The sequence below is a fragment of the Ochotona princeps genome, chromosome 32, assembly GCF_030435755.1.
Source record: "Ochotona princeps isolate mOchPri1 chromosome 32, mOchPri1.hap1, whole genome shotgun sequence".
Taxonomy (NCBI): domain Eukaryota; kingdom Metazoa; phylum Chordata; class Mammalia; order Lagomorpha; family Ochotonidae; genus Ochotona; species Ochotona princeps.
This window is the reverse complement of record NC_080863.1, coordinates 2,387,935-2,415,204: the sequence shown is the minus strand read 5'-3', so window position 1 is coordinate 2,415,204 and position 27,270 is coordinate 2,387,935. Positions and strand designations below refer to the sequence as shown.

The window sequence follows — 27,270 nt, the reverse complement described above, 5'->3', positions numbered from 1 at the left end:
GAGTTAAAATTTAAGAGATTTATTATATTTTTAACAAGCAGTGTCTACAGACAGAGCATCTGCATGGTGTAAGCTACCAAAGAAAGATGTGTGTGTTGGACTGACATTAAATCATTAACTCACACTTTATGGGGTTGATGTTCACAAGGAAGAAAATTACCAAAAAGTAAGCAGGTTTACTATGTAGAAACAAGATCTGATTTTTGCTTTTTATTAAATCTACAACCAATAATGTTTCCTTAAACTAAGAACAAATCTATTGTTTAACAGAGTTCAGGATGCTATATACACACAAGATATTACACGCTATAAAATGTCAGGTTTCTAAGATGTTTTATAGCATTTAAACTTGAGCAAAAGTTTTATTTAAAAAAGACCTTATTGGATTACTTTCTGTAAATGGAGGTCATTTCCACAGCCCACTCACATTTTTTGCAATAATACAAACAAAAAATATAAGTAAATAGGTTGTCAAGACATGTCAGCTTCATTTTAAGCTTGGATAATTATCTGCTCATTCCAATAAATGAACACGTCTAGCTTTAATCTCCTTCTACTGATCTCTTCTTCTCCCCTTTAAAGCAAGAAAAAAAACGAGTTTAACTCCTCTGCTGTGTCTCAAATAAGAGCATTAATGAGGTTGCCAACTGCACATGTAATCAAAGAGAGATCATTTTAGGATGATACAGGAGTTGATTGAATAAATCACTTAGGAAAATTATTAGACAAGATGTGTTTTGATGTGCTCCATTTCAGTAGTAACAGCAAATGCAGAAGTTCATCTTAACTCAGTAGGAGAGATGTTAACTTGCAGCTTCTATTCCCACTTTTTCAAAACTAGCATATCTCATCAGTTTTCCTTCCTGATTTTAACTTCCCTATAAATGGTTTGTTTTAAGCAGATACAATAATTCATTTTTGGGGGGTGGGGAGGAATTGGAAATTCTTGATGATGCAATCCTAGTGATACATTTTTTAAATCCACTCTAATAATAAAGTAAGACCTTGTAAAACAGTTGACATCTGAAATTTGCATGAACATGTAACGTACTCCGGTAACTGAAAAAGTGGTTAACACATTGCAAACATTTTCATCGTAATTATTTTTCCTCTCTTCACATTTTCTATAACATGCTGCAAATTGCACAGTAAACATCAACTAGCCAGCCTGTATACCACGAAAGGTCAACGTACGCCTTCCAATGATATTTCACTGAGGATCAAATCAATGCCTAAAAGCAGGTTTTGGTGCAGAAGATGTTCAATGTGTATATATTTATTTAATGATAAGAGGCTTCTACAGTTATGTGGGTGTTCAATGTGCAGCTTTTACCTTTCCTTTCCTCCTGAACATCCCCTTCAAGGCACAAAAGATTATAAACAGTGGACAGCACAAAGATTTTGAATTGAGATCTTTAAGGTTTTGCAATGCCTTTTATTTCTAGGTTAAGAACACCAAAAGGATGAGAAAAATAAAGCACCCTCAAAATGACATCGTGTTTCGTCATCTGACAGTCCCTGCAGTTTGGTTGCTTTTTAAGGAACTTAAAACGCTATTTTACTGACTTTAAACATAACCACACATTTGAATCTGATGATGGATGTGATCTTCATTACACATTGTGTTAAATATTTTTAGTCAACCAATATTAGGAAGAATTTATGTGTTTGTTAAAAATATTTTTTTTAAATCAAGCCAATCAAGTAAATTATATTTGATTAGGACATGAACTCTGAAAGGTAAATTGTAAGTTTAAACAATGAGTTAACGCAGCGTACTACAAAACTCTTCAATCAGTAATTCTCCAGGGACCCTAGGCCTCTCCAACCCAGACGACTGTATTGCCTTTCTCCACTTCAGTGATCTCACAGTTTAACTTATTCAGTCGTCCATCCAGGATAAAGAGAGAATCCTTGGAAGGCGTCATCAGGTATTGCCCAAACAAGCCACTGTCTTGGATTTGCCGGTTCTTTCGGTTCCAAGGCCAGTCCTGGGCTTGGAGTGGTTCCTTCAGGCTCTTGATCATCTTGACCTTCCCAGAGGAGAGCTCCACGAACAGCACATCCGTTTGTGCGCCTGAACTGCCGTAGATGTTGTACTGGTGGGCTTCCGTGAAGGACGGCTGGAAGGCCAGATCCGATATGTGCAGGTTTGTGTGAATGACAAACGCCTCCTGTATTTCTCCTCGGATGGTGATGTACTGGACTCTCACAAGACCTCTGATGTCACTAATGCTGACAAGATAGTGGCCATCCGGAGAGATGTACGGGGTGCCTGTGACATCCTGATTGAACCCAATGACTGAGTCGGTCACACTGTCCACCACCAGCTGTGGGGGGATGGCCCCAGTGCTGTCGGGTTTGCAGTCGATGAAGTAGTATCCTCCCAGGTGAGTGTACGCCAACGATCGAGGTATACATTTGTAGTCCTTCAAGCTGATTGTCTTGACGTAGGACATGGTCTCAAGATCAATTTTTTGTAATGCAGCCTCATCTTTATGAAGAATAAATCCAAATCTGAAAAGACGAAAACATAATCAGACAGGAAACTACAGATGGGCTAGGATAAGAGAAGTCACAGCGGACTAAGGGTAAACTCCTCCGTGTGCCCAGCCATCGGGAGTCAGGACGTGACAACAGCTCACGGCACAGTTGTGTCAGGATTAATCCATAAAGCGTGCCTCCCTCTTCCTTGTTCTAGATCATTCTCTTTTGACTTCCAATGATAAATCACTCTGTAGCAAGCAAAATAATTAAAAGCAGCATATAACTCTTTCAACAGCAAGAGTAAAATGCAAGCATTTGGTATCTCTACACCTTGGGATATTGAATCAATTTAATTAACTGCTGCTAATCCTAGAAAGATCAAACTTCTCCCTACATGAAATCAATGTCTTTCATTTAATTTGCTTCTTGTCTTTGGACCATCAAATGAATGTGACATCATAACTGTTAGTTATGAGTTTATATTACGACTATTTTGCATTTTAGTTTATGATTATGCATAGATATGTACATATACATATAGCTGCATATTGCTATAATTTTGACACAGAACTCTTACATTTTAAGTATTCTGTCTTACAGTAACTGTAATTATCTTTATAATGTTAATAACTATTGTACTGTAAATTTAAAAAAATATTGATTTATTTACTTTCACTGGAACGTCAGATATATAGAGAGGAGGAAAGACAGACAGGAAGATCTTCCATCTGATGGTCCACTCCCCAAGTGAGTGCAACGACCGGAGCTGAGCTGATCCGAAGCCAGGAGCCAGGAGCTTCTTCCAGGTCTCTCATGCAGATTTAGTGTCCCAACTTTGGGTTGTCCTGGACTGCTTTCCCAGGCCATGAGCAGGGAGCTGGATGGGAAGTGGAGCTGCTGGGACATGAGCTGGTGCCCATATGGGATCTCAGTGCGTGCAAAGTGAGAACTTTAGTCACTAGGCTACTATGTCTAGCCCTGTATTATAAATTAAAAAAAAAAGCTCCATTTTTCAACTTTGCCATGTCAGTATTGTTTAATTTTAACTTAACATTGGGTTATCTTATATTGAAGATGAAAAATTTTGTAGATCTATACCAAATTTCTATCAAAGTTTTATTTGTGTTGTTTTGTGGGTCTTTCTAATCATCTGAGAATTTTTCAAAGTATTTATTTGCAACGATTGTTTGAAAATGATCAGATTGCCCTGTAACAAGTATAAATAGATACTAAAACCCTGACATTTAACACAGCATTGTTCTAGCAAAAATAAAAAAATGAAATAAGAGGGAATAAGAAACGAGAAAACAAAATTATACTCAAAAAGGATATTGGTCAACAGAATTGAGCAGGTTTTTTCACACTTGTTAATAAGATTGACTAAATCATCTGACAATAATTCTAAACATTTAAAATAATAAAGCTCAGAGAAGTATTGTTCTGTGGAACATGATCCTACATAAAGAAGCATCATGCTGTTGAGAATAACTAAAGGAAACATGTAACACATCCAGTCATGTTACTGTCATATGCGTACTTCATTTTCTTTATACTCATTAATGAGTTATTTTTGTAAAAATTATTCCCTCAAGTAATATAAAATGCAATAAATTTGAGGTAACAACTCCTTACAATTTTGAAGTGTTTTATAAAGAGATTTATTTATTACACGAAGGGCAGTTACAGCGGGGTGGGGGGGGTTGCTTTCTGGGTTTGTCTATCAAATGGCCTCAATGGCTGGGCTGGGCCAAGCGGATATCAGGAGCCAAGACATTCTTCCCAGGCTCCCATATGGATGTAGGGGACCAAGGCCACGGTCAACCCCTGCAGCTTCCATAGGCATGTTAGCAGGGAACTGTATCAGAGGTAGAGCCAGCTGGGACTGGAGGCAAGGGCAAGCATTTTGGGTACACACAGTGCCAGCCCGAATCATCTGGCCAACTCAAAATCATAAATAAATTCATATTTATCACCACAGAAAAAAATAAAACATTTTGCAAAATTCAGCTTTTTGTCATACTTCTAGAAACAAACAAACACACATACTTTATTGAAACTGCCGTAAAACTGTAACAGTTTGCATTTTTATTACATTGCATCTAACTGGGAAGGCATATTATAACTTCAGTTCTGTTTCAATATTCATGGTTAGACTATTTGTTGTCAATGGCAGGAGTGCAAATTCTATACAACAGAAAAATAGTAACGTATAAATAATGACTTTAAAAGGCTTTTTAAAAATAGTTATTGGACAACCACTAAGCAGAGGGCCCCGGGGATATATTTGTGGTTAACACAATTCTCCCTTCTTTCAATCAGTGTAGAAATTTTGAGTCACAAAAATTTGGAAGCTATTGATGTGACTACTGCTTACCAGTATCATCTGGTTTTGCTATTTCCTAATTTGCTAATATTGTCCCAGATATTTGAAATATCATAAATGAATTCAAACACATTCCCAGTGTGTCTCTGAAAGGCGTTCACCATTTCTCATACATCTTCTCTCTTTGTCTTTTTTCTGTCTATATGATTGGTTTCTTTTAGTAAACATAACTGGCACTATACCCACTTTGGGTTAGCATTTTACTTTTCTTTTCTTTTTTTTTTTTTTTAAAGATTTATTCATTTTATTACAGCCAGATATACACAGAGGAGGAGAGACAGAGAGGAAGATCTTCCGTCCGATGATTCACTCCCCAAGTGAGCCGCAACGGGCCGATGCGCGCCGATCCGATGCCGGGAACCTGGAACCTCTTCCGGGTCTCCCACGCGGGTGCAGTGTCCCAAAGCATTGGGCCGTCCTCAACTGCTTTCCCAGGCCACAAGCAGGGAGCTGGATGGGAAGTGGAGCTGCCGGGATTAGAACCGGCGCCCATATGGGATCCCGGGGCGTTCAAGGCGAGGACTTTAGCCGCTAGACCACGCCGCCGGGCCCGAGCATTTTACTTTTCATCACAGTAGTATGAACAAACATTCATTTTGCAATTCGCACTTCTAAATATTCTCATTAATGGTTGTGAAGAAATATATCATAGGTTTTAAATCATTTCTGAATATTTAAAAAAAGATTCTCACCTGTCAACTGAATCTTGTATTTTGGTCCCAGAATAAAAACTCATAAATTCCTAAGTGTAACTGTCCACTCTCATACTGTCCTAATATAGAGCCTCATGTACTACAAAAAAGAGCAATGTTTATCACATGCTGGATAATCATTAAGGGTCGTTAGGTATGCAGAAATACTGGTATTCTATAGGAAGTCATGGATTTTGATGGAAGATACTATGCCTTCCTCTATTATACATCGTACATTGTCTCAGATAAAAAGTATTAATCGGCTCATTTAATAAAAGCAATAATCCAATCAAGTTCTGTCATTTCAGCTCTCCTCTTAACCTTGAGTCTTCAAGTCTCTTTGGGGAATGGTTTCTGAATGCTAATGAGGAAGAATGAAACCAGCGCTTGAAAGTCCTGAATTACTCTAGCTCTGATCCTGAGGAGTGGACTGAGTGTGATACAATCCAGCCTCTTTAGGAGGTAATTACAATTGCACACACACACACACATATATGTATAAATGGTTCAGTGAAAAATGTAGAAGCTCTGGGTATGGTGATAAACTTACATCTATTTTGATACTCAGACCGTATTTCCCTTTAGGGCTCGAGATATAGCGATGTAAGCAGATACATGAGAGTGCCTTCAAGATTTCACCAGTGATTTATTGGTTAGGAAGTGGTAGTTCTAATTCAAAATTTCCCCCAGTACAGATTGATATTCACAAGTCTCCCACTGTTCATTAGTTACTGATTAATATTTACGATGCTCTCAACTTTTATGCCTGCTTAGTATAATAAAATCTTGCACAGGACTAGGCCTAACACGGCCTGTCTAATATTTATTAGCATGTGTATAGAGGTCTCAGACGGAGAAAGGAGGTTAAAATTCATTCCCCATCACTTATTTCACCTGGAAATGAATGCCACTGGTCAGCTTGGTATCGTGTGGAATTTCCAGATTTGGTGGGGAGAATTAAGTAAAGATTTGTTTTTCTAAATTATTTCATTTTTCTGAATGATAAATTAGTTAATCATAAAGTTTTTAAAAGGTCGAATTTATGGCTCAAGGTAAAGTCCTAAAATGAGTTATATATTCAGATATCTGGTGTTTTCAATGCTATAAGTAGTTTTCTGGTAGTCTTTGCTCCATGATCTGGTTTTTCAGTTCTGTAGACATCACATAAATATGACCTATACACAGTCCTTCGCTTCAATGAATTTCAACCTTCTCATTAGCAGGGACAGGAAAAACATATGTCTTTGTTCTAAGAGTGAGAGTAAATGCATTCATAAATGTTATCAGGCACTTACTGTCAATAAGCAGAGAATTTCAGTTCTTTACACCATAAGCAGCACAATTTTCCTATCATTAATCAAATGAAATACTTCTCATGAGACAACAGATGAAATGAAAACAAAACAAGTATATTATCCATAAATTTCCTTTGTAGCTAGTATTCCCACAATGTATAGAAGTGGCCATCTGATACATGAGTGAACATACCACCTGGGGTCCCTGGATTCCATAGCAGAGTACCAGAGGTGAAATCCTGGCACCACTGAAGTCTAGGTTCCTATTCATGTGTGTCTTGGGAGGCTTCCAAGCTACGGACTTCAGACTGCTGCAGGTACTTAGGTGGCGTAAACTACAGATGAACATCTCTCACAACATTAGGGTCAAGACTTTAGCTCTGTCCCTGCTTCCATTCTGGCTTAGGACATGGAGCAGTGAGTCACAGGGTACTGTGAAGTCAACGTCATCTCAGCAAGAATCATACAAAGACAGGGACATTTACAAGATCCACTAGTACCAACGCATTGATTCTAGCTAAAATTCATGGTAGATTCTGTGGCTGACTCTGAGACCTGGATAGCTGATTATATGTGCAGTTTCAGGGATTTTGTAAAGGCAGTTCAGTCCCCTTGCAGAGGGTTTTGTTTGGCCAAGACAGGAAGAAAACATATTTAGAAATTAACATAACTGACATACCATGATGGCTGATTAACAGGAAACGACCGGAGATGTCCATGTCCTGCAAGATCAGGCTGCTTGTGTCTTGCAGTTGGACAATGCATAATTCCCCCGATGTCTAACATTCAGTTTCTGAATGTGTCTTATTATAGAAAGCCTCTTGAAACAATTTTACGTCTCCTGTTACTCTACAGCATTTGCCATGTTATTCCATTTCTGTTCTATTTTCAAGTGGATCACTCGACAAGCTACCAAAGGGATATCATGATAGCAAATGCTATTCCTTATAGATTCGCCATGTTCAATCAAGAGAAATGTCCTCACTGGTTTCCAGATACCCCAAAGTTTTGAGTTAAGGAAAGCTACAAGATTTAAAGAACAATTATTTTGTCTTCTGGAATTTAACACAGCATTGCCAATCCCAAGTTCTCAGTGATTATCATCTAGTTAGTTCTCTTTGACTTTAAGGGTCAGGCACAGAAGCTCAGCTCCCAACCTGAATCTGGAAAGGGATTGTCAAACTTCATCATTAACACAATGTCACACTTTAGCACTAATTTTTTGCATATGTATCAATAGATGCAGAAGGAAATCAGTAAGTGAATATTGGTGGGTATCAAATGCATAAATAATCATAAATAAAAAAAATCAAGCATTGTTGAAATCTATATGTAAATAGAAGCATTTCCAAAGCTTGTCCAATATTACAATTATTGAGAACATACTATTTGAAATAAAATTTCTGAGCAAAAGAATCTGAGAAGCCTACGAATTAGTTCTATGAGCATTTTAATTAGGTAATCTCCACCCAAGAAATGTGATCAAGTGGTCAGTTCTTCATAAATAACTGTGAGCGGGACTATTAGCACTTGTTCTAATTAGATTAAAAGCACTGTTTTCAATTGCAAAGGAAGAAATGTTGAACAGGTAAAATGTTAAAATCATAATTTTCTCTCCAACACACAATTAAAATATAATGCAAGCACACAGTGTGTTACATTGGCCCATTCAGTGGTGTTATATTTAATTCATAGTTATCATGAACACAAACAGTAATCGGGCATGAGACATCATTCACTAGTTTACGATTTCTTTCCTACTTGGTTGCTTTCTACCATCCCAGACTAATTCATGTAAGATTGAATGCTGCTCTATTCCAGAGTCAGATAATTAGTTTTTTTGTCAGAACTTCCCATAATCAGATCAGTGAAGCATGTGTGTTCATGGAGTTGGTACATTCACATTTGGAAGAGAAGAAATGTAACAGTCACATTCAGGAATAAACACAGAGATTTTTCTGAACAATGGTAATGCTGAGATATCTCAGACAGGACAGCCCTTTGAAGTATTTTGTTTACAAAACTCATTCAGAAGAACTAAAAGAACAGAATTACCCAGTCTGATCTTTATTAAAATATTAGAGAAGTTTCACCATGAAAAAGTTTAAGCTAAATTATTCCAAGTGTTTCTTTTTTAGATTTCTTTTCCTTACAAAAAGTGGAAAGTGTTTATGAACACTAGATTCCTATTTTTTTCCTTTTCTGATATCTTTTTGCTCTGATATGTAAGGTGTTGTTCTCCTACAGAAAATTCAGAAGTAAATCCTTACATTGCGTGTTGTAAACGCTAAACGCCTAACTGGTTATCGGACTAGATGCAGCATAAGAGTTTACGATTTCAAACATTAATACGAGTCAGAATCATTAAGAATTCTTTGCACATCACGTATATAATTAAATTAGCTACTTTTGGTGTGTATAATAAGAAAATACGAACAGTGTTTAATGTGACAGACTATAAGGCTTATGGAAACACCACAAGACAACAATCAATTGCTAGGAAAAATATGTGAGAGATTCTTCTATTACAAAATAAATAAAGCAGTGAGAAAACATACCTAAAGAAAGAGAATGATCAATGAAGTAAACAAAACATTCATATGTTAGGTAAGTGTACATGGACCGCAAGTGCCGCTTTGGATCAATGGGAAGCTATTGACCATTCCGTAAAGCAGGGACTAATACCTAACTCAAGGAGCAGACAGATGACACTAATGCATTATGCGCCAGATTGCAGGAGAAACTGATGTTCCTCAATGAATCTATCCTTCAGTATTTATTCATGCCTCTGTGTGGTTTCTCCAGCCACACTGATCTCAGTGCCAGTGGGACTTTATACGCACGTTTCCACTGGGGACTTCACTAATAGGGCTTTTTCTTAGACTACAGCAAGCATGTCTGAGGAAATCTTGTACAGCTTTGTTAAGTATAAAAATATCCCAAGGTCCACCCATCCCAAGCTACCAAACTGAACCAACTCACCAACTGATCCTCTGAATGAAGGAAGGTACATGAGTCCATTCACTATTAAGTTATTAAATAAAATACAAGGACCACTGATCCCAATGGAAAATTCTATAGCTGTATCTCAATACAAATGGAACTGATGCATATGCAATGCTTCATTTACATACATTTAACTTTTAAAAAAAGCAGATGAGCTAAAACCTGATAATTTTGTAAGAACAATTCTAATCAAAGGGTACCTTAAACAAATGACAGCTGTTGACTGTAGGGTTTGGAGAAGGCAATGAAAGTTGAAAAAATTAAAAGGAATGAAGTTAAGGAGAGCTCTATGTATTAATAGTGACATGCTATTAACAAGGTGATCAATGAACTTAGCCCTCTTTTCTTTCTTCCACCTCAAACTTAAAAAAAATAATATTAGTTACACTGAGGATGGTATTAACCCTGCAAATCATGTGAAAATTGTAGTGGAATCCATGGTGTTAGGGGGATGAATTTGGCCAATATGTAACTTACGTGAGTTATTTTAAAGATAATTAATGCTGCTTATTCAATAAATTTTGTTCAAGGATACAAAGAAAAAGAAAAAAAACCCCTGTTAGTTGATATAGTCCTTAATATAAAGTCCCACAATTATAAAATCATGTATATATTTAAATATAGACACATAGGTAAATGCAAGAATATATAAGCATATGTGCACTACAGTCGCATAAATGTACATAAAAACACTCATCCAAAGAGACATGCATTGGCGGAGCAGAGACTTCGGAAGCAAACTACCATGACATGGTGTGTGTGTGTGTGTGTGTGTGTGTGTGTGTGTGTGAGTGTGTAGTGTAGTGTAAGCTTCTTATACCACAAAGCAATATGCTGGAATAATCATCTTTTTGATATTTGAATCATCTGGCATTACAAAGAGAAAGAGACCTACACATTAAAAAAAAAAAGGACAAGTTAAATAACAAAAGCGTTTTGCTTCACTACAAACAGACATTGACGTGGACCTGATTGTTTTCTTTTAAAAAGCCTCTAGGAGAATGCATACAGGAACTCCAGTACATGGAATGCACGGAATACTACTTATTCATTCAAAAGAATGAAGGTGCCATTTGTAACCAAATAGTCCCAAGTAGAAACCATTATGCTCAGCGAAATAAATCAATCCTAAAGGGACAAATAGTATATGTTCTCTCTGATATAAGGCAACTTTCATGCAAAATACAAGACCAATAGCCCTTTTAATACTGTCTTTGCTAAATCTCAGGGGGTTTGATATTTCTGTTTTTATTTTCCTTTCTTCAAAAATGTTTTTTTTCCCTTTTCTTATCAATATCCTCCCTAATAGGTCAGAGAGTAGCATCATTTTCTTCAATAATGTTTCGATTTTCTTTTTCCATCTCTCCAGCGACACAGTGGTCATTCAATGGCATGTGACTTAGCTTCATGTTGTCGTATGTTTTCTGGTTTTCTTCCTGTTGCTGATTTTGTTTTACAGCTTTTCACTTAAGGGAATGTATAGTTCTCATTTTCAAACAATGCTTGAATACCCTGCATTTTTTAATTTATCATGGCAAGCTGATGACTGATCATCACAATTTAAGACCAAATGTGATTTTACTGCAAATATCTGAAAAGACACAACCCAGTTCATTCAGTCACTGAACTGAACTTGCACATGGTACAACTGAGGAAATACTAATTTGTCTAATTCTACTGGAGAACTTAATCCTTTAAATTCTGTGTTTTTTTCCCCCCAAGGTGATCTGTAATAAGTCACTGCAGTTATGCTAGAGAAACATGCAGCCAAGAGCCTCTTCTGGGTCTTCACATGGGTGCAGGGTTCCAACTCTCTGGGCCATGCTCCACTGCTTTTCCAGGTCACAAACAGGGAGCTGAATGGGAAGCGGGCCCACCAGGACACGAACAGCGTCTATATGGGATCCCGGAGCATACAAGGTAGGACTTCAGCCATTAGGCTACCACATAGGGCCCAGAATATCATAATTTTAAGTTATAAAATTCTTGAGAAGGGCAAACTATGTACCACTTGGATATTTGTAATTGTGAACTAAAAACTGATTGGTACTCACAAAGATTAAAATTATATTGCTGTTACTCATTTTAAGTACATCAGTAATGCCGATTAATTTAGAACTCGTGTCAGATATGACATTAGTTTTCTGGTAGTCAAATATTTTTAAAATTGCTGTTACATCTCTAAATGACCATAAGTCAATTAAGAGTAGAATAAGAAGAAATCAGCCTTGATGGAACTGAGTAGAAGAGCATGCCGAAGGTTTCAGATGAGAAACTAACAGAAAAATAAACACACATATAATCACAACATAATCCTCAGAAACGTAAAATTCACAGAAAAGAAAGAACCGGCGTAAGCAAATATCACAAACAGGCACATTTCTAAAACATGTCAAACCCATGTTGACAGAGCTGGGAAAAATAGTTCTGTATTAACAGAGGCATATTTCAACAATCCACTCTCAGCAGTTGAGGAAATAATAACCATAGGATTAAGAGAACGAACAGCTTCTACGTTATAAACCAAGTATAAACACACATTTTGAGAACCTGCCGTTATGAAAGAAGCGGAAGGATACATCCTTGCTAGTAACACATGGAATGTTTTCCACTACTGCTATTTGTTCAGACACAGTTAAAATCACCACACATTCAAAGTTATACAAAGCATTTTCTCCGACGACTGTGACTTGAAACTGCAAATCAACATAGAAGGAAAGGTAGAAAATCCATAAACACGGCAATTAAACAGTACATTCTGAGTAATTCATGGGACAAGGAAGAAAGGAAAAATAAAGAAATATTTTGAGAAAATGAAAACAAAACTACATTGTGTGTGGTGCAAAAAGTTTTAGATAAATCAGTGGATGAGAGACAATATATAAATGTAGGTAAATAAAACAATAGAAAGATATAAAAGTACAACATCTTTTTCAAGTTAACGGACTGCAAGGGAAGAGAAAATGAAATTTCATGTCAATTAGATGAAATAATGAAGATGTGAGCAGGAATAGATGAAATCAACCAGAAAAGTTATATCTGTGACAAGAGAAACAAAAGGGACATTTAGCTGGACTAGTAAGTACACAAATGGGACAGAGCTTAAAAAATATGTATCCTTTCTGTCCAGCATTTTTTAATACGAAGGTTTTTAAAAATATATACTGGGAAAAGCCTGAAAAGCTCCAGCAAGCAATAAAGAAAATACTGTCATGTGAAGAGTAGGCTCCCACAAAGAAGTTCTTGCTGCACTAAGGACTCACCGTTGAGAGTCCTGACCTTGCACTTGTACTTCTATATTAGCTTATTAAGTAACTGCTCAGAGCCGCTTTCTCACAATCCAACAGGACTCACAAGTTTTCCCCTAAAAATGTGACTAAATCATTTGTTGATCAAGACTCTGAGCGCTCCGTACAAACTCTAAATGCAACCCAACCATCCTGATCTCTACAGACACATCCTCTAACTTAAAAAGCCTGGATCCCTGCTTCCAAGTGTCATACCATGAAAGCAGGGTGATACCAGATGCTGCGATGGCCCGTGAAACACTGGTAAAACTATTTCTCTCTTGTTGCTGTGACTTGATTTTCTGGAGGGTAAAGTCACCCGGAGACACAACAATAATTCTATTGAACTGGAAGCTAAAGCTGCCTCCAAGCTTCTTTCAGCTCCTCACGTGTCTGTTTCGATAGGAAAAAAACTGGGGGGAATTATGGTGGGGGATCTGGGTTCTGGCTGCAGCGACTGAATCAGGCTAAGCTACATCGTGGAAATACGGAAGAGAATGAGTTGAGTATGTGTCATCTCGCTATGGTCCTGTGCTTATTACCATGAAGTATGATGAAGATCCATAGAAACCGCAGCAATTAACTCTAGGTACAGCTATTCATGATGCACACCCTGTAGACGGTGCTACATGCTAAGCCAGCCCTTGCAGCTGGCATCCCACATTTGTGTGCCAGGTTTAGGCTGTGCTAATCTAAGTGGAGTTCCAATTTCCTGGTGTGAGCCTGGTCCAGCCTCACCAACTGTGGTTACTTACAGGCATAAACAAGGAGGTAGAACATGTCTGTATGTATGTTTCTCCCTTTCTGTCATTCTGTCTTTCAAATAATATAAAATTAAAAAAAAAGAAAGAAATGAGGCTTAGTCTCACCTTAATGTGTTAAAAAAATTATGGTGCTTACTAAAGACAAACGGAGTATAAAGCTGGGTAACGGAAGGAGTCTATAAATACCCACAAAGCTAAGAGGATTAACTGTCATAATTTTTTTTAGTTTTTTTAAATAAATCTATGTGTAAGAACATATGTGTGTATATATAATAAAAAGTATCTTCAAATATCTGTCTCCTTTCCTCTTATTTCCGTTTTTAACAGACAACATAAGAAGTATTGAATTTATCACATTTTCACGAATAGCAAAAATCCATTTTCCACCAAAGGTAATAGAAAAAAGACAAATCTAGAAGGAATTTTATGATTGAGATTAAATTATCTGATCACAGGTACAGGTAAGCATGGGTACCAACAGCTCTCCTGTGAATCTATGGAGACTCTAGCACAGCTCAGAGAGCTGAGGGTCTACACTGGGCTTCGCTTGCTAGTCCTTGCCTTCCTCCTCCGACTGTATAAACAGCAGCACACGTAGTGAGTGAATGGAGCAGTCCCTGCAGAGTTGCTCAGTTCTACTCTTCAAAGAGCCCTAGGGAGTTGGTTCTATTTTTCTGAAATAAATCACACTACATAGCAACATATTTCTTTCTTAAAATGGAGATGATGAAAGAAGCCAACGCATTGCTTTAGAACAGACCCGTGAACCAAAAATATTTTATGGAACCTTACAATCTGATTATAGTTTCACTTTATCTGTTTGGGAAGGCATTTATATTGTACTTATTACCTACTATACCTGTTAGAGCTGTTTATGGAGACCACAAGGAAGAAATAATTTTTATGCTCATTTTAGTTCGCTATAAATTCAGAAACAATTTTGCTTGAACAGTTGATCTGTGAATTAATAACGAGACTATAACTTTTTTTCAGTACTATATGTCAAGTACTCCCTATGTGGTTAAAAAATTGATGAGACTCCAAACTCCACGCCTTTACCTAAAACAGGTTTCAAAAGCATATGGGGCAATCATCCCTTGCCTAATATGAAAAAGTTCTTTACAAATGTATGTCTTACATTGTCAGAAGTAAATAAAAAAAGGAGCTGTGTCCAGCACAAAAATGATACAATTCTTTAAGCACTGCATGAAAATATTCTCTGAAAAATATTCTCAGTGTTTCTTTCATTGACTACGTGGATCGTTGACGTGCGAGTAATACATAAGGAACATGTGTACAATATACGATCCTTGCTCTTCTCTGTCTTTCAGTGGGATCCCAGCTGATTTCATCTATTCTAGCTTTCATTTAACTGATCCAAATAACACATTCCTGCAGTAGGACTGATGTCTGGATGGATCCAGCCTCTGATGAAGATCCCCTTCTCCAGAATGAGGTGTTAGTCCCGCACATCCACGTGACAGCAGCCGACCCAAAGGCAACTAACTGGAAGGTGGCCTGAGACAATGAACAGGCTCTGGCACAGTCCACAATTTTATGTTATTTCACATCCCATTGAAAATAGCAAAGAATAATGCTTGTCCCAGACATGAAGGATTGCCTGGATAATCCATGTGGGAAGAGTACTTCTTAAAACAGATTTAACATGATCAACTCCTTGCAAATAATCTATTCCCTTTCTGAAAATATGTATTTACTATTCACTTGAGAGAAGGCCATAATGCTGAATGATACAACAGTGTGAGTATCACCAGCTTACTATTTGATTCTGGAGAAGCAGGGAGAGAATTTCCATAAGTTTCTGTAGAACACCTGCATTTGCTTTTATTTAAGGGAAAGCTTAACATCTCCTTTTATCTTCTCCAAAATTACAAAAAACATTACTAATTTTCTCTTGTATCATTTTATTATTACCTCTTTATCTTTTCCATAAAAAAACATTACTTCTTTCCTATACTGTAAAATTCACTAGGCTGAAATGATTTTGCAAATTATGCCCCTAAATCAGAACATAAGTTAATTCAGAACATGGCAGAACACTGGCGTAACTATTTGAAGTAACAATACAAATTAGTTTGTATTGAAAAAACTTAAACAGACAGAAGAGCCCACCATGGTAGCCTAGGGGCTAAAGTCCTTGCCTTGCACATGCCAGGATTCCATTTGGGCGCCGGTTCTAATCCCAGCAGCTCCACTTCCCATATAGCTCCCTGCCTGTGACCTGGGAAAGCAGATGAGGACAGCCCAAAGCCTTGGGACTCTGCACCTGTGTGGGAGACACAGAAGAAGCTCCCGGCTCCTGGCTTTGGATTGGCTTAGCTACAGCTGTTGTGGCCACTTGTGGAGTGAGTCAGTGAATGGAAGAACTTTCTCTTTGTCTCTCCTCTCTGTAAATCTAACTTTCCAGTAAAAATAAATAAAATAAAATGATTAAAAATCTTATAGAAAGTGTACATGATCTGGGGTGCTTTTAGAGGCAAACACCAATTTCGGAGTAAAATTGAAAGCTACAAAAGTTTACATCAGGAAATGTCTCTTGATTGAATACCCCAATTTTTCCTATCTGGCTATCAATTTACAAAGATAGGTATGTCAGAGCTAAGCAATTTGGAGATGCCTGTCTTTGATTATTGATTATCAACGGACCAGACTAAGCCTAGGATAATTAATGCTGCAACAGACCATGTAGTGAAAGTAGCTTCTTTAGATAAATTATTTGCTTGATTGCAGATGCTATATACTGAGCTATCTATTCCCCAAGGCACTCCTATTCCAAAGGATGGTTGCCTCTGTTAAGAGACTGGCCAGTACTCATGATTTGCTGTTTACTCAATCACACAAGAAAGAGAAGAAGAGAGGAGAGAGCCGAGAGTCTGGTCTGAGACCACCTTAAGACCTGCACGTTTGCTGTTGAGCTGGAGGGACTTTGGGATGATCTATTTCAAGCCCTGCAATTTACAGATGAACTCTTGAAACCCAGTGAGATGCAATGTTCCCCTTGACGCCCCACAGCTCACTTATTGAAGAGTGTGGGGTATATACCATGTGTTTGAACTCTTTATCTCACCTTCTCTCCTTTTCTCAAGAGTGAGGCGGTCAGATGCAGAGCTTAAATCTACATACAGAAAACGAAAGGCTAGCCATTTAGTAATGGATTGAGCGTTTCAAACCAGACCAAGCGAACAAAAAAGTTTAAAAAATGCACTGTTTTCTAGCTAGTATCTTATTCAGTGCCATTCACAGAGTATTTGTGTTATGAAATATATATATATATAAATGCTTTCATATTCTACACTAACGCAATGGTTAAACTCACTACATTTAACTATACACAATAATCCTATTCAAATCACATTTATTTAATAATAGTTATCAGTTATTGCACACAATGAAGTTTAACAATTCTGATAACTTTCTTTGAGAAGTTTAATACACCGACAAAAGTAAAAAGGAATTATTTCCTTTGATATAAAATGCAATGTGGTAAGTGCTATCAAATCTTTAAGCATACACTGTGAGATTGCAGCAAGCGGTGTAAGCTGGCTGCTGCTAACGGACAATGCAGGCAAACGCTGGGAGGCTTCTTTATAACGAACACCACGTAAGAACTTAACCACAGGGGATAGCCTGCTAGGCAGATTTCAAAGTGGACCTTTCAACACACGGTTTATTCTGAATTTATTTCTACCACGTGATCTCCCTCTCTTCAATTTTCTACATCCTTTCTAAGGGTAGAACATGCCTAGAAGAAGGCACTTTTTATTGTGATTATGAGAAAGGGTAAAACAATTGTAATTTGTTTGATCTCCACCTGTGAGCAATTCATAATAATTTTATAGAATCTTTAGTAACTCAATATGCTTTACTGGTACAAACGTTCTTATCTCAGAGAATTAAGCCAAAATTGACTGTTTAGATTTCCTACCAAAGTAAGTTATGAAAAAGTAAATTTTGTCAAAAAGTTTTTTTTTTTTTTATATATATTTATTATTTAACTTCAGTAATTACATTGTATTATGTGACACAATTACATAGATACTTGGGTTCTCCCCACCGAAACAAATTTTAAAAATCTGTTTCCATTGCTGAGAGGACAAGGTGAATATATAATTTGTTACGGAAAACAAGTGCTATTAATATGCAGACAATATAAATACACAAAATACACAAAATGGCTAGAATTGGGAAAACCCCAGTGTTCCATCATATACATTAGGTAAAATTTTGGCCACCATTTCAATGTTTCTTTAGAAAGATGTTCCCCCGTTTTATGATAACTCTTAATTTAATAAATTAGTCTTCTTGCTGAATACTGATTTCTGTTGAAGCTTTGTTACATGATACATAAACCACGATACCAAACCTGTTAGAGCTACTTAGAGTGTAACTGACCAAAGTGGCTGCGCTTTGAGATTTGTAACTCTGCTATGACATGACCGTGTTTCCCACTGGCTATTCCCAGTCAACGCCTGATAATAACACCATTACAGAGGTGGGGCTTCTCTGGAAGTCAACATTTTTTCCTCTACATCTTCCAATAGCATCGCTAATATTTATAGAAATTGGATATTTCTACTCAGAAATATTTCATCCTTTCCATTCAGTGTCAGACTCACATGATCGGACCCCATTTTCTTCACAGATGGTTTTCCTAATAAATTGCCTACAATCTGCTTGGTGTCTAATCAAAGAGATCAGAGGAAGATGTATGTATATAAATGATGCATAAGACAATGCCTGATTAAAATGATGATCAGACATAATAAGTCACATCATGAATCTGACAAATTTTCAACAGAGACAATCAATTATCTTTTTCAACCAGCAAGTTCAGGCTTTCCTGGTAAGAAATCAAACCAGATTGTCCATTGGCAATGTTCAACAGTACTCTTCTGCCTGGGCCGTGACGACAGCATGTCTTAATTCTTTCAACAATGATTTTCTGACTTGCTTGCCTTCTCAATAAACCAATAAGTGTCCCCCCCCCCCGCCATTTATACCTATTTTTGTATGTGCTATTTTCTCTACCTATAAATCGCTTCTCATTTTTCCCTTGGTTGGCTGACAAGCTCTTTTCATGCTACTTTGTGTAGTTATTATGGGGCCATGATGAAGAAAGAAAAATTATTGGCTGTAGAGTTGCAAAATATTTAAGAACATACCTATTTAGATTCAATATTCTTGACACGAAACATAGCAAAATGCTACCATTTTTTGGAGGAAGGCCAATTTTCCTGACCCTCATTTCACCTTGAAAACATGCAAGTGTTGGTGATAACATGGAAGTAAAGATCTAGCTAGTACATAGAGACGCATGTGTTATGCTTAAATACTTTCACTCATTCTCAGGGTATCTATGTAGTGTGCCACTAGGCCCCAACACGTTGGGAGACTTAGCTACCCCCCACATCATGCCAATGTAAGAGGAGAAAAAATAAAACAACTGCAATCACAGCTGAGTGTTTCCTGGAAAAGGTGAGACCTGATTATGAAATTTCTGGGCAAACTCTCACACACCCAGATTTACTTTATTTAACTTATTTTCAATACAATCTTGTACCATTGCTTCTGAAATCTGCTCTGACACCTCGAACACGGTTATATCTTCCCTTCCTCGTGTTGTCTTAATACCATCCGTGTTACAACACTTACACTGCGTGAGCCTGCTTGGAAGCAAGCAAGCCTGCACCAACAGAAGTCAGCTGCTCGTACTAAGAATATGTTTCAAATGATCTATTTTTGTTAATTTTTTGGATGTTCTGTGCATAGATCTAAACGTACTGCTGAAGCTCACCACTGTTACGGCTGTTAATGATATGCAGTATTCATGATATGTTTGCTCTCCTGGGTGGCAGCAGTGAGCCACAGCTGCAAGGTAACCATGCGATCCACCAGGTAGGCATTGGATACACTGCTGTGTTGCTAGGGCACCTTGCTTTGTAGGTTTGGCATATTAAATACATTTTTGGATTAAGGTATTTTCAGTTTATAATGGGCTCTTCATCAACCTAGGAGCTTCTCTATTTCTTCATACATAATACTGCATGAACATATTTGCATCACTGAGAAGAGAAAGCCATGTCATCTCAGACATTATGTAATTTACTTTCTTGCAGTGAAATAATTTTTATTTATTATTTCCAGCAAGGGAGAAATGTGTCTACTGTTGTTGCAATGCACACCACAGCCATCTCTCAGGAGAACTCTAGTCCTATCAAATGGAATGCACTGTGTTCTGGCGAACGCTTTGATGAGTTAGCATAAAGGCCTCAGAGGAAAAAAGACAGAGCTGTTTTACATTAAATAATACAACTCAAGAATCAGATTTGCTGTGTGAAGTGCTTCTAAATTATGTGTTATTAGTGCTCTATTGATTTCTGCCAGAGAAAACTGCTTTAGAGTCTACTTAGTGGTTTTTTTTTTAATCAAATCTTAGAACTTAGAATCTTCCAATAACACCTGTACATGGCTCTTCGTTTTTAAAATAGTTACATTTTTTAAAAAAATAGTTTACTCTAAACCCAGCACCATTTCCCCACACAGCAAAAATAACATAAAGCAAACACATGCTTCGTATTTGCTGATACACATGTTGTGAATAACGAGTTCTGATATATTTATTTCATCCACTCATTTCTTCTTTCTTTCTCTCTCTCTCTCTCTCTCTCTCTCTCTCTCTCTCTCTTTCTTTCTCTCTTGCTTTCTTTCTTTCTCAGACACACAAAGTCCCCAACTGCTGCTTCAGTCACCCAACGCTCACAGTGCCTAGGGCTGGCCTAGAACAAAGCTACGAGCTGGGGTTTCAAAAAAGGTTTCCCATTTTAGGGAAGGAACCCGCTCGCTTGAAACATCCTTGCTTGCTGCTGTTTGCATTCGCAGGGAGCCAAGTGAGGGAGTGGAGCTGGGTACGGAGTCAAGGCACTCTATGATACACAGGCATCTTAGCGCCTTGGCCTGACACCCACTTTGCAGATTATTTTCCTAGAAGGTTCTGATAGAGTAGAACCTGTTAATAAAAAAGCATACTGGTGAGAGAGGGAGCTGAACAGATACTTGTCCAAATCAAGATACAATGAGGATTATGAGCTAAATACACACAATACTTGTCTGCAAGTGGACGATAGTTCTCTAAACATTTTATGTTCAACGTGTGGGAGGCAATAGCACACAACAGAAGGCTGAAAATTCTTCTTAAAATAAAAGCAAATCGGGCCCGGTGGCGTGGCCTAGCGGCTAAAGTCCTCGCCTTGAAAGCCCCGGGATCCCATATGGGCACTGGTTCTAATCCCGGCAGCTCCACTTCCCATCCAGCTCCCTGCTTGTGGCCTGGGAAAGCAGTTGAGGACGGCCCAATGCATTGGGACCCTGCACCCGCGTGGGAGACCCGGAAGAGGTTCCTGGTTCCCGGCTTCAGATCGGCGCAGCACCGGCCCGTTGCGGCTCACTTGGGGAGTGAATCATCGGACGGAAGATCTTCCTCTCTGTCTCTCCTCCTCTGTGTATATCTGGCTGTAATATAGCAATCTGACTCACATTGATTGTTGGTACATTGGTTACTTCACAATATCTTAAAAATAAATAAATAAAAAAATAAAAGCAAATCAGGTAGCCGCAATGAAAAGGAGGAATGGTATTAGAGATCAAACTTAGAGTACAGTGAGTTTACTCCTTTAGAGAAGGGAGGAGGAAGGCTGTTCGGTGCGTATGTGGTCTAAGCTTTACTCCTATGGAAAAAGGCAGGAGGGTTTACTGGTGATGGCTCTGCACCCATGCGCATCTACACATACATAAAACATACTGCAGTCGATGAATCTCTCCTTTCCAGAGAGGCACTAGGCTCCAGAGATATAAGTATTCAATGCAACACCAGATTGTGACCACCTAGGCTGAGTCTGCATTACAGGAAGTCAGTAAGGAGTGTGGACAAACAGGGAAAAGGTGAAATCACAGTCATACAACTAACACATGTTTCAGACATTTGCTGGTTTAGAGAGTAGAGGCTGCTCTTTGGTTACTTCGATATTTGGAACCCTTTGGTTAATTCATTTTTTTTAAGTAGGAAGAATTAGCATATTAAGATTACTGGATTAAAGTGAAAAGTATATTTCCCTGAACTGTAGCCTAGTGAGACTTTCATCTAAAAACACATTTCGACACAATTCTATATATTTTTATCATCGTGAGGTAATATTTTCCTTAAAATTTCATTGGCACACCGATGTCAATCTCTTATGTGCCAGGATCTTGATGTAAGGAGATTTTATTGCTAAAATTGCATCTCCTTACACCTGGCCTGCTCATGAATCAAGTCACAAGAGCGGAGTTATCTTGATATATGGTGAGCCACATCTAAATAATTTTTGCTTTCACAGATTTGGTAAAATATGGGGAGAATGATATACTTTAGTTAAGTCTCACTTTCAGGGAATGTTTATTTTCCCTTGGAGGAGCTTTAAGGAAACGTACATCAAATCCACCGCCTTCTTAATCATTTCCCTGCTGTTATTCATAAGAGTAAAAACATTCTACGGAGCAGCCTCCGCACTGGCACAGTGATGGCCACTAACAACTATTTCGGTTGACTGCACAGCTTGTAGAGAGTCCACGGCCGTGGGATGGTGGATCATGACTGCATCGTGACAGCGAAGTCCTGAGACACTGTCGCCTCCTGGTGGTGACACGCACGCTCACACACTCAGCGTTCAACGGGTTTTGGAGAACTATCAAGAGACTCTTTCCAGGCTGTCCAAATGGAAAACTAAGCTCCACACACCATGATCTTCACAAATGTGTTGTAGACCAGTATTCCAAGGAAGCATGATGGGGGAAAGGGAAGAGTGTTAGGGAAAGATGTTTTTAGATTTATTTATTTGTAATGCAGAGTGACAGAGAATGAGAGAGGGCGCTATTCTCTATGCTGGTCACTCCCAGGGATGGGGCTGCCCAGAGCTTGGAGCCAGGACCCCCAGCCTGGTCTCCCACTTGGATAGCAGAGGCCCACGTACTTGGTGTGCATGGGAAGCAGCACAGATCACACCAGTACCTGGAGTACTCACACCAGTACCCCAGTGGGGGGGTGCTACTGCGCCTCAACACTGACCACAAGAATTTTTTTTTTTTTTTTTTTGCACACTAGCTGTCTCAACTTGAATTCTGATTCCAAGAGATAGGGGAAGAGTTGGCAGCGGCACGATTCAGAAATTCTACAGAAGACAGGCTATGAACACACCCTTTTGCATTTAATGGCACGTATTTTAAAACGAATCTACAGGACTATTTTACTCAGAGAGAGAAAAAAACAACTTTTACATACAATGCCATGGTACCCAAATGTGAGCTACTTCTCTGCCAGAAAGGCGAACATGTCTTGCTGTTATTCTCTCTACAATGTTTTTTTATTAGGACAAAGAAAAGGTCCTGTGAAAGGTTTCAACTAATTCTGCATTTGTTACAGATTACTGATGCTGGCTCTCCTGGTATCCTGCATTAAGCTCTCTCATATTTCACCGCTCTGCTTCACAGTGGCCTCCAAGTAATTCTCATTTTTCTTCCCATCAATACCAAAAATAAATCATTCTCAGGAAGAATTATTGAAGATTCTTTTGAGGAAAGGCCCATGAAAAAAAATTCATCAATCATTGCTTGATACCTGTCACCACCTTAGCTTTCCTCTTATATTCTCAGCTCCTTGCTCCTATAATTTAAGCAGACAATAAAAACATTAAAAATATATGATAACACGGCATGCAGGTACCAACACTGTTGCTTTTCTTTCCAGCAGGAATTGCACAATGAGCTGCAATGTCTTCACACAGGACAATCAGAAATCAATATTTAAACGTTCTTTTTTGAAGGGTGTCAAAAATGAAACAATGATTCAAATGTTTATGCTTGGAGGTTTAATGCAAGAACTGTAGAAACTACTTCTGAAAGATTCTAGACTTACAGTTATGAATTATGAGCAAAATAGGTAAGAAATATTTTGCCTTATTTTGTAGATGCTTTAGATTAAAATATGAATCAGTTTAGGTTAGAACACCAATAATTTATTTCATTTTATTATATTAAATATACTTGAATCTTATGAAAAAAATGTGTTCATTTTTAACACTCTTTAGATTTTATCCTTGTGTATATTTTTTGTAAAAATTCTTAATCGAAAATTTTAGTATATGGAATTCACATTTGTATGTTATTATAAAATATACTCCTTTTAATCCCATAATCTCTTCTACTTTGCACATGTGATCCATGATTTATTGTCTCCTAAAATTTGATTTATTTAAAGAACTCTTTACTATTTGCAAGTGTGAAAATGACTATCCATTTAATATTTCAGTTAATTGAAAGTGGGAATAATTACTATTTGGAAAACTGCATAATTTATTCACTATTTAAGGCAACTTCTGTGTAAATTAACACATCATAAAATACAAAAATATATTGCTATGCATAAGATTATAGAGTGATTTAAATCCAGGTAAAACATCTCTATTCTATTAACACAGTTCAAGTCATCTAAGTTCTTCAACAACTAAAAGAGAAATTAATCAATCACGATTCTGCCATTGAAAAAGAAAGTGTTTGGAGGACAGGAGGAGACTTGTATCCTAACCCCGGAGACGCCCGGGTCCTCACCAAGGACTACCAGTAGGGGGACCAACTGCCTAGGAGATCACAGGGAATTGGATGCCCTTGTAGGCTGAGAACTCTGAGGTCATCCACTCCCTATCAGATCTCCCACATGGGATGGAAGAAGCCCAGATCCTTCCTCACAGGATCTAATGTCATCATAACAACAGCCAGGAGCCCTGAGCGGTTCCCAGAAACAGAACAGTAAACTTCCTTTGGGACTTGGGAGAGGAACTCTCTCTGGTCCTTACCCAGTTCCAACTTTGGTTCCCCACCCTCTCTTGCGATGACTGTCAGGGTTGCTCCGGAGACCCAAAAATTAGATCAGATAGACAGACAGAGAACAATAAGGAAAGCTTAGAACAGACAGGAAAAAGTCAGCTTGGACTCCCATATACCTTACTAGGTAGGACACAAAGATCAGTTACTCCTCACTAAAGTATTGAAGATTTCTCTGCACACCCCTCCTAAAACTGTTCTGCTCCTCAGTCTTTAACATATGGCTTATTAGAACTATAAGCCTGTTTGGACTATCCTAAAATTCGCATAGTTCAGTAGAAACCATGCTTGAACACTATAAGCTCCTAAATATAAAAATGAAAATAGACACAAGACAGCTAAATAGTACCCTACAACCACTTTAAGATTTAGAGCAGCCTGTTGTGTATAAACTAGAATTGAGATGTCAAAGAAGTAGTTACAGGATGTGATTAAGCACTTGCATTTTCTAACATATTGGTCCCTCAATACCATGTCAGTTACCTTCGTGATATTGTAAATTTCCATGTTTCTTCCTGTTGTTGCAGTTTTCATTGGAGGGGATGATATTCTACCAGCTCTAGTTTCAGACCAAGGACGGTCGCCCAATGAAACTGTTGAATTTATCTGGACAATAGGATGCTGGACTCTTTGTGTGGTCCATGCCCACAATGAAGGAATCATGACTGATTATGAATTGTACTACTGCAACAATGTGGAGGAATCCAACATGGGGGGGAGGGTAGGAGGAGGGGTTGGGGGAATCCCAGCGCCTATGAACTGTGTCATTAAATGAAATAATAAAAAAAATTTAAAAAAGAAAAGAGTGTTTAAGCAGAGTTTTATTAACCTTTTAAAAATCGTGTTTTAGTTAGTCATTATTTAGTGAGTCTCTAAAGTTCAGCAGATACATACACAGAGATATTTGGGAACTAGAAATATAATCCAGTTTGTCATCTTCCAGGAGATTTCATCAAGCGAAACTTCTTCAGCAAAGGCAAGAAATGAAGTTGCTTCGGTCACCAGAGCCTCCCACTCAAAGAATATTTTGATTCAGTTAAATATAATGTGGCGTTGGTGTATCTGGTTAACCCCAGCCCAGGGTTCCTATGATCACATGATCTTCAAATTGCAACACAGAACAAAGTCGGCTGAGCACACTGTCCAGGACTTAGCTCTGCCCTGCAGGGTGCACTAAATCCTGTGGTCACCGATCACTTAACGGGTGGGACAGTGTGTACAGAGCACGAGGCTCTCTTTCCCAAATACTTTGAAAACAAACACTGATTTCCCGATTTTCAAATTCTGAAGACAATCCAAGATTCTCTGAAGTACTCAATCTCAAATATTCCGGGAACTTCCAAGTATCACAAGAATTAGTTTTATAAATTATAGGCTCGTATTTTGATGTAGTGATGACGCGTCTATATTTATGATACATGACTTGATGTTCTGATCATAACTTATATTTACATAAGGAAGTAACTACAGAGCTAACGACCTAACAAATCCATTTTGGTTTTCTTAAATTCCTTCGTCTTGATTTACTTTACAGACTGAGTGAAAGGAGCCTGGAAATTGGAGGTGCAGAAACAAGTACTACCAACAGTAAACGGAGCATAAAACAAGAAGGTATGTGGAGAAACAGATTAGCAAAATTTTTATTAATCACACGAGTCAGTATCTTGTACAGATACTCACATAGACACACATTTTGCAGACACTTGTATAGTTTATGAATATTGTATAGAGAAAAGCATGCTTGAGACACGTGTTTTCTAAACTATTTTATTCACATAAAGTGAACAAATTTCATACTGGAGAATTTAATACTCCAACAGTCTTTCTTTTTCTTTTTTTTCTAATCCTTAGAAGGAGATGAAATGAACAAGTTAAAAGCATTGCTGGGTGGTGTTGCCAGTGTGTCTTACGGGAGAAGTAAATTTTTATTTCTGAGCATATATGTGTGTTGTGAAAACAATTACCTAAAACAGACATTGAACTCTGAAAATATAATGACTGTGCAAGAAATAAACTGTTTTCAGCTCTGAGTAATAACTTGATCTATTAATCATCCTTTTATTTTTTGCAATGTTGAATTGTATATATTATCAAGATTGTTACAATTTCCTATTTTAGATAACAATGTTTTCCATGCAATACAGGGAAAGCACATATAAAAAGTCAAATTATGGCTCATATATCAAATTAGAGCGCTCACACACATTAGCATCCACTTAAGAACATGAATCTTTATTCGGTTCAGATGTATTCTAAACACGGCTGATAAAATATAAAACCATTTCAATTAATTAGCAAGACGTAGAAACTTTAAACGATGATATGCGGAAATTCTCTCCATTTTAACAAAGTCCTTTTCCCAAGGTTTGAGATAGCATCAGTAGAAATTGTTGCTTTTCTCATTTGTGAATACACAGAGAAATG

At 37.8% G+C, this 27,270-nt stretch overlaps 1 protein-coding gene and 1 long non-coding RNA gene across 6 annotated transcripts in view; one reads left to right on the top strand and one right to left on the bottom strand.

Annotated features, from left to right (window-relative positions):
• Positions 1-1,414: 1,414 nt before the first annotated feature.
• FSTL5 (follistatin like 5) overlaps positions 1,415-27,270 on the bottom strand; it is a 274,244-nt gene continuing 248,388 nt past the window's right edge. For all 5 annotated transcript variants that reach the window (XM_058657545.1, XM_058657547.1, XM_058657548.1 and 2 more), the window contains one exon: positions 1,415-2,517. In XM_058657545.1, coding sequence (XP_058513528.1) covers positions 1,815-2,517 — 703 coding nt within the window. In that variant the 3' untranslated portion in view covers positions 1,415-1,814. The remainder of the gene's footprint in view (positions 2,518-27,270) is intronic.
• LOC131478397 (uncharacterized) lies at positions 18,586-26,473 on the top strand. Its single transcript, XR_009244456.1, has 3 exons — positions 18,586-18,778; positions 22,120-22,273; positions 26,381-26,473. It is a non-coding gene; the product is annotated as an uncharacterized LOC131478397 (long non-coding RNA).